This window comes from Rhea americana, unplaced genomic scaffold (genome assembly GCF_003343005.1).
Source record: "Rhea americana isolate MKP2758 unplaced genomic scaffold, rheAme1 scaffold_457, whole genome shotgun sequence".
Taxonomy (NCBI): domain Eukaryota; kingdom Metazoa; phylum Chordata; class Aves; order Rheiformes; family Rheidae; genus Rhea; species Rhea americana.
In genome coordinates this window covers 146,992-155,325 of record NW_028186598.1, presented here as the reverse complement: position 1 = coordinate 155,325, position 8,334 = coordinate 146,992, and the positions used below count along the sequence as shown (strand labels likewise).

General features: G+C 59.4%; 2 protein-coding genes across 2 annotated transcripts in view; both read right to left on the bottom strand.

Annotated features, from left to right (window-relative positions):
* The window catches only part of SHMT2 (serine hydroxymethyltransferase 2), a 5,603-nt gene extending 5,068 nt beyond the window's left edge, over nt 1-535 (bottom strand). The window contains exon 1 of the mRNA XM_085316198.1: nt 352-535. Within this exon, the coding sequence (XP_085172324.1) occupies nt 352-535 (184 nt within the window). The remainder of the gene's footprint in view (nt 1-351) is intronic.
* Nucleotides 536-581: 46 nt separating this feature from the next.
* Nucleotides 582-2,481, bottom strand: NXPH4 (neurexophilin 4). Its single transcript, XM_085316210.1, has one exon. It carries the CDS (start codon nt 2,149-2,151, stop codon nt 1,387-1,389), a length of 765 nt encoding a protein of 254 aa, XP_085172336.1. The 5' UTR covers nt 2,152-2,481; the 3' UTR covers nt 582-1,386.
* Between the last annotated feature and the right edge of the window lie 5,853 nt (nt 2,482-8,334).

Genomic DNA, 8,334 nt, shown 5'->3' with positions numbered 1-8,334 from the left:
CAGCACTTTATCCCTGCACCCCGTATCTGCACCCCATCCCCTGCACCCATTTCCCTGCACCCACATCCCTGGCATCCATCCCCTGCACCCCAACTATCCATTCCCCTGCATTTCCATCTGTCCATCCCCTACAGCCGATCACCTGCACCCCATCTCCAGCACTCCCATGTGTCCATTTTCTACAGCCCCACACGCCAGCACCCCATCCCCTGGACTCCCATCATCTGCACGCCATACATCCATCCCCTGCACCCCATGCGTGCGTGCCCAGCACCCCATCCCCTGCACTCCCATCTCCTGTACCCATGCATCCATCCCCTGCATCCCATCCATCTCCTCCCTGCCACTCACCCACAGCACCCAGCAGGGAGAATGGTGCTGCCACCATGGGGCCATCCACAGGGCGGTCCCCCAGCCCAGCCCAGCCTGCACCAAGCACTGCACAGCCCCCAGCCTGGCCCGAGGCAGAGGAATGGCACTCAGCACACTGCAAGGTGTCCACGGCCGCAGCGGTGGGAACCACTGGTGTCACCATGCTAGCCATTGCAGCTTATGGGATCAGCACACTCCACAGCAAGCTTTCAATTTTTTATTTATTTTTTAAATTTCCACTTTTTAATTTTGATTTTCTTAAAAAAAAAATAGGACGAAGCCTCTGCCCAAAGCCAGGTGAGGGCAGGAGCTGGCGGGCAGCGGGCCCAACATGGGGTAGGGGATTGCATGTGCCGAGCCCCAGCCCTGGGCACGTCCCTCTTCACCGTGGGGTCAACTCAGCCAGGGCCAGGGGGACAAATCTGGGCAGGAAACTGCAAAATTGGGCATTTTCCTCTCCAGGCAGTAGCAGGGGGACTCTCCATAGGGTGCTAGAGGCTTGGTTTGGTGCCCCAATGTCCACTGCCAGCCAGGGTGCTCCTGAGCAAGGAGGAGCAGATGGGGCTGGGGAAAGGCTCCAGAATACCCAGGATGGGGACCTGCATAAGCATGCTGGCCAGCATGCACTTGTGTGGCTGCACATGGAATCACATGGGTATATGTGAGTGTGCACATGTGCATCCATGCACACAGAAGTCTGCACATGAGCCTGCACACATGCTTGCACACGCATCGAGGTGCATACACAAGTGTGCATCGTGTGTTCATGCACATATGCATCCACACACATGGAAGGGTGCAAACAAGTGTACACACGTGCATCCACACATGCACACACACGTACATCTCACACATCTGCACAAACTGGAAAAGCCCCACTCCCCCCCCACACACACACACACACTGCAGCTGGCCACTCTTGGGCACAGCAGCATGCTAGAGCCCACAGCCTGTTGCACACTGAAACCTGCCACCAGCCCCATGCACCTGCCCGCTGTACCACTGCAGGGACCGTCAGCCAAAGTAGGGGTTGTCATGCTGGAAGTTGTAGTCAGGGCAGACCTTCTGCACCAGCTTGTAGTCGATGCTGAGGAAGGAGATGAAGATGCAGATGACCTTGAAGGGCTTGGCACAGAGCCAGGCAGCATGGCTCTGCATGTGCTCTGTGAAGCACACCTTGGAAGGGTCGTAGAGGCAGGGCTTGTTCTTGCGTGCCCGATTGGTCTTCTCGTACTCCACATGGCAGTTGAGGGCCTTGGGACGGCCCTGGGGCAGAGTGCTCTGTGGGGGCGGGGGGCGGGGGAGCGCGGCGGGCGCCGGCAGCAGCACCTCGAAGCCCACTGCCTTGGAGGGCGGCACAATGCTCACCGAGACATTGCCCAGGCTGGAGGAGTTGTGGCGGAAGTAAACGCTAAAGGTGCCATTGATGTGGTCCACAATCTTCCCTGTCACCAGTAGGCTGAACTTCAGCGTCTTGATGTTGAAGTAGAAGTCACCCCAGCCGAAGATTTTCTTGGCGCGAGTGGCCTTGAGCGAGGGCTTGTGCCGGGCCCGGGGGCTTGGCACCCCGCTGGCCGTCTGGTTCCTCTGCCAGTCCCAGGGACCACGCACGGTGCTGGTGGGCTGCCCTGCACCCTGCAGCGGCTCACCTGGCACCAGCCGCCCAGGCTCCAGTGCGGGGGGCTTCAGGCTGCCATAGGGCACRTCCTTGAGGAGGCCGGAGGTGCCCAGCTCCAGGTAGCCCAGGGTCTTGGTGATGTGGCCCTCAGCACAGACCATCTGCACAGGGAAGAGGGCAGAGGCTGTGCAAGTGTGTGCCTGTCACACCTGTGCTTAGCCTGCTCAACCCCCCCAGGCCATTATGTCCTGCCTGCCCCCTCCTGTGCCCATGTACCCTTTGCACAACTCCCCTGCACCCGTGCACTCCTTTTGGACTCATGCACTCCTGCATCTACACACTTCACCTGCACTTACGCCTCCTCCCATGCCCATGCACTCATGGACTTGTGCACTCCTGCATCCACATACCCCTCGCATTCACTGTGCTACCCTCCTGCACCCATATGCTCCTCTTGGACATGTGCACTGCTGCATCTGCACAACCCTCCAGTCTTCTGTGCTCCCTCCCACCCCCAAACCCATGCAGCCATGCCCCCAGCCATGCTTGTATCTGAGCCCTAGCTGCCTGCACATCCCCACTCAGCCCCGACCAGGTGCTTCCCAGGTCCACATGACAGGGCTGCCTCTCGGCATCGCCCCATCCCCGTGATGCCAAGAGGCAGGAGACCGGGCAGCTCATTACCGCCTGCCCTGCCACATCTGAGCCCTATTAAAATGCAGGGGCTGGGAGGGAGCGTGTGTGGAGAGGAGAGGGAGATGGGGAGGTAGGCGAGCCCTGTGCCGCCTGCCAGGGAAGCCTAATTGCATTACCCCGGGCCTCTGATCTGCAGCTGAAATTACAGAGCCCCCGCCGGGCTGTGCGGCCGTMGCTCCTCCCGCTACGATAATTGCAGCGGGGCAGCCGTGGCTGAAGCAGCCGCACGGACTGTACTGCTTGTGGAGGGGCACACACAGAGCGAGCAGAGTCCCTTTGCTCTGCCAGTGGGAGGGAGCCAGCAGCTCTTCCCCTATCCCTCCGGTCTGCCCACCCCAGCTACTCCTGGCTGGGGTGCACAACACCCGGCCTCGTCCATCCCCACCACCTCAGGCACCTTGGGGGGCAAGGAGGAAGGCACTGAGGGGCATGGGGAGCGATGCCCCCAGGGGGGACTCTCTTCAGCACAGACTCCATGCCAGCTTCCTGTCTCCTCTGGCTGGAGGAGGAGCTGGGCATGGCTCCTGCCAACCATTTCTGCAGTGAGCGCGCCAGGTCTCATGTCACTAGGGCACAGGGTAGTCTGTGAGGGCAGCGCACACTGCAGAGGACGGAGCAGCACCCTGGGAGCCCGCTCAGTTGCAGGGCGCCGGTGCTTGCCCTGGCAGAGCCAGATCCTCCCTGTGCTGAAGCCGCCGACACCGGACTCAGACCATAAGCTGCTCTGACACGTGCTTGGGTCTTACCGGCCAGCCAGCTTGAGCACAGTCTGCCTCCAGCACACTGAGGCTCTGCCCCAGCCCAGCCTGGCCCGGGGGAGGGAGGGGATGAGGTGAGTATGAGAGGTCTCAGCCCAGCCTGGCAGGTGGGTGGGGGCTGGGCTTGGGGTGCTGCAGGCCATGGCAGAGCATCCCTGCAGCCTCCGCACAGCGCCAGCCACCCCCCGACCCCCTCCCACYGCTTGCTGAACACGGCTGCTGCATTCACCCTTATCTATATTTCAACGCAGCTTCAAAGCCAGGCGCCTTGGCAGCTGGAGAGAGAGGAAGCCAGAGCATGGCAGGACCAGAAGATGAGGAGATAATCAGGGGAGGAGGAGAGGGCCATCACCCCCAGCCCAGCCAGCAGAAGGGAGCAACTCCTCTGCCCCTGCCATTAACCCTGCCACAGCTTCGCCAGCCCCATGTTCCTCTGCAAGGGGCAGTTCCCAGGGACCAAGTCTAGGCGGGAGAGGGGGTGCCTGTTGGGGGGGGGAGATGGAGCTACACAGGGGCTGCTCTGGGGTGACACACGTGGGATGTGCTCCCAGACCCCACTGGCCTGGAGCAGCTGTCTGGAGGTCTCTTGGCCCTTCTCCCACTTCCCATCTCCAAGAGGAGAGCCAGGATGCCTGATGTCTCACTCAGCAGTGCCACAGGGCTCCCAGGCCCTGTCCCTCCTGCCTCAGTTTCCTCTCACCATACACCCCCTCTGTGATCTCCTGTTAAGGATGAGGAGGGTGCTAGGCTGCAATGGGGACAGGAATGCAATGGGAATGGAGATGCAGTGGGGATCAGGAGGTGATCAGCATGGGGATGCAACGGAGAAGTGATGGGGACAGGGATGTGGTGGAAGCAGGGGAGCAATAGGGATGGAGATGTGATGAGAAACCGATGGAGATGGGGAAGCAGTGGGGAAAGGGGGCTGATGAGCATGGGGATACAATGAGGAAAGGGAAGCAATGCAAGCAGGGAGATGACTGGGATGGGGATACAAACAGGGAACTGATGGAGACAAGGAAGCAGTGCAGAAGGGGAAATCATGGGGACAGGGGTGCTGTGAGGAAGATGACACTGGCACCAGTTCAGCATGTCACTGACTGCTGTGGGTCCCTAGCTGGTCTTGTGCCAAGGACTGCTAACCTGGGCAGGATGGGGTAGGGGCTGGGTGCTGCAGGGCATAGAAGCGTCTGTCCCTGCCCCTTGGCACCCAGCCCCCTGTGCCGGGGCCAGCCCCCATGACCCCCGCTCCCCCTGGAGCCAGCAGTGCCAGGCAGTGGCAGATGAAAGGGAACTGCAGAGCTGGGCCAAGGCTGCTGGCACAGTCAGGGTCATCAGTCATGGCATGCATGTCAGCCRGGGCCACGTGCAACCCTTCTGGCATCCCCCGTGAGGACAGCCCTGGCCCCACAGGGTGAAGGGGGCAGAGGGGCTCTGGGGCTGTGGCAAGGGGATGCAACTGGGCAGAGACACAGCAGGAGGTCAGCCCCTCCTGCACTCCACCAGCATCCAGGGCAGCTCTCGCTGGCACCTCACTTTAAGTATTAATGTTTCTGCCTGTGAGCAGTTGGGGTGCAGTGGGCACCTATGTGCATGTGAACCCTTCAGACATGCTCTGTGGACACCTCCCAGCCTGCTGCTCATGTGTGCAGAGAGCCACCGCCATCTGTACTTGCTCCCGCACATCACGTAACACACATGTGTATGCACACATGTGTGTTGCTGCACCCATATTACCCCATGTCACCATACACGCATGGCCCTGTCTGGCACGTGCACATGTTTACCACATGCATGCAAGCACCCATGATAGGCTGAGGGTGTGAGAGCACAGCAGGACAAGTGTGCAGGAAGGGCTGTGAATGGCTGCAGAGGGACCAGGAAGGCTCTCGGTGCCGGCAGCAATTTGGCATGTCAGGGCCAGCAGTGATGGCCGCTCACATCCCATTTGCCAGCAGGGCCAAGTGCCGTCAGCTGCTCCCCTGGGGCTGGGTCACCTTGGCGGAGGGAGGGAGTGGATTGACAGGGCTGCCCCATACAGGGCACAGTGAGCTCCTGCAGCAGCACCTGGAGAGTGGTCTAAGGCAAAGGAGGAGCCTCTCTGACCCCTGGCCTGAGCTGAGCGTGTCCCGTGATRCTGAGCAGCCTCACTGCCCTGAGCATCCTCATCTCCCTGAGCATCCTCACTGTCCCAAGTATCTTCACTGCTCTGAGCATCCTCATATCCCTGAACATCCTTGTCACCCTGAGCACCCTCACCTCCCTGAGTGTCCTCACTTCCCTGGGCATCCTTGCCTCCCTGAGGCTCAGTGCAGGGCACTGGAGCAGACACTGATCCACAGATCAGTGCCTTCAGCTCTCCCCACAGGGGACCCCCACAGGGTCAAGCCAGTGTCCCCCCCCTGTCACCTCATTGCCTTCGTTAGTGCAAGGAGATTAATTGGAGGTGGTGAGCAACAATCCCCATGGGCCTGCTCCCTCCGGTGTGGTGCAGCCCGGGGCGGTGTGGCATTTCCAAAGGTTAGCAGCAAACAAGGTGCTTGTGACAGCTCCCATTTATCTCGCTGGCGCCACGCGGGTGCTAATGCGGTGGCTAGTGGCGCAGCGCAGCAGTGAGCTCTGCCGGGGTGCAGAGAGGGACCCAGGCAGGTGCTTGCACGTGCTGCAACGTGCACAGTGCACCCCTGTGACTCCAGATGCAGCTGAGGGTGTGCAGTGAGCCCTGGTGCCAGTGTTTGTGTATGAGAGTGCATGCCTGCCCCTGTGCCACGGGTGTGCACCAAGATATCGCCCAGAGCCTGCACCTCCAAGCGTGTACCTGCACCTGTGAAAGCACGGATGTGAGCACCAAGTGCCCAAGAGCCTTTGCACACATGTGCTGAGTGGCATGCAGCTGAACGTGCATGAGTGTCTTTCTGTGTCCCTCAAAGCATACCCATGTGCATTTAATATCTCTGTAAGTTTGCCTCTGCTTCTCAGGATGCATGTGTATGTCAGTATGTGTCTGCATGTTGGGGTGTGTATGTGCACATCGGGATGTATGTGTACATGAGGATGCATGTGCACACTTTGTGTGTACACGCTGGGATGCATGTGCATGTCAGGATGTGTGCATTCACATGTCTCTCCATGCACGTCTGGTGCCAAGACCACATGTCCACGTGGCAGCGGCCGTGCCTGCACCTCTCCCAAGCTACGAGCACAGATGGGGCTGATGAGTGGCAGGCTGCTAATGAAAGTCCCCAGGAGGCAAATCTGCAGTGACGGCTCCTTGATGCCAGGGCAACAGCTTGACCTGCTGTTGGGGACACCTGGGCCAGGTCCAGGGACGCCGGCAGAGTTGGGGGCCAAAGGCCAGCAGTGCAAGTCAAGGCCAGCCAGGTGCCTCACCACTGCCAGGGGCTGTGGGAGAGGAGGCTCTGCCCCCACCACCGAGACTCCAAGGGGTGCAGAGCTGAGCAGGGAACACAGCATGCACACCCTGCTCCTGACAAATCCCTCCAGAGCTGGGCCACTTTCCACTGCCTCCATGGGCACACACCACGAGAGCCGCAAGTCTGCCTGTGCTCTCACATGGGGTACAGTACGGCGCAAAGCTGCGCGGGGCTGGGAGGACCTCACCTCCCATGAACGGTTTTGCCTTCACCCCTGAACAGACACCTCTTTCTATGCAGACAGGAAAAAATATGCAAATGCTGTGGCTTTATTAACGCGCTCGGCACGCGCCAGCTAATAAATATTTCATAACCTGAGTAGGACTTCAGGTTTTTTTTTTCTCTTCTTCTTTCCTTTCTTTTAGTTCCTTTCCCCTGTCATTCGTTTCCTGCCTTTTCTCAGTCATTGTTTTATTTATTTATTATTTTTAAAGCTTTCACAGTGAGACAGGAGCTGGTGTGTGTCGGGGTGGGGGGAGGAGGGAAATGTGCACCCCCAGCCTCCCCCCGCAGGTGGCAAAAATAAGTGCTGTTAAGAGCAAAAGAAAAAATATAATAGAAGGGAGGAGCCGGCACAAGGCGAAGGATCGAGGGCTTGTGTGACTCATTGAGCTGGAGGAAGAAAAGAGACTGAATGGGAAAATGAGGAGAAAAACGGAGTGGGAAGGGAGCAAGCAGCTGTGCAAGCAGGTGTGCTAGTGGTGTGCTAGCAGGTGTGCACAGTGGAGCCAGTAAGGGTGCTAGGGTGAGCACTGGAAGGGATGGCCACACGTGGCCACTGCCAGGCTCAGAAGGAAAGGGATCCCGCTCTCGGAGGGAAGGGAGTCCTCACCTGGAGCGCTGGGGGACCCCAGGTGCCCCTGGACGCAAGAGGGGAAGTGAGGCTAGGCCATGGGGATGGGTCTGATCAGGACATGTGCTTGTGGGGACACAGAGGTGCAGCTGGCGGAGGCAGGGAATCAGCCCCAGCTTGCTCACACTTTGCTGGCAAGCACCACCTGAACGCCTGAGTCCCTCCTGCCCAGCCTCCCGTTCCCCATGGCAGGGCCACTGGGCTGGTCCCGGCGATGTCCTCCAGCAGCTGTGTGCTCCCCGAGCTCCCAAGCGCAGCCCGGCACCCAGCCTGGCTCAGTCTGCCTGCCTCCGCCATGCGCCTCACCGTTGCACTTTATTATTGCAATAAATGTAGCCATAAAAGTGGCAGGTATCGGCGCACGAGGAGATCGCTTCTCCTGAGCTATGGAAATGTAATTTCGAGTGTGCCCGGGAAATTTTATAAGATCTTATCAGGTGGGATCATAAATTACATTTCCAGCTCCCCTCACTTGGAGCCAAGCCCAGTGCCAAGGCCAGCGGCTGCCCAGCCCCCTGGCATGTCCCATCAGCCACCCTGGCCCCCTTGGCAGAGCAGTGCAGAGCAGCAGTGTGCTTGGTGCTGGGCAGTGCCGTAGCTATG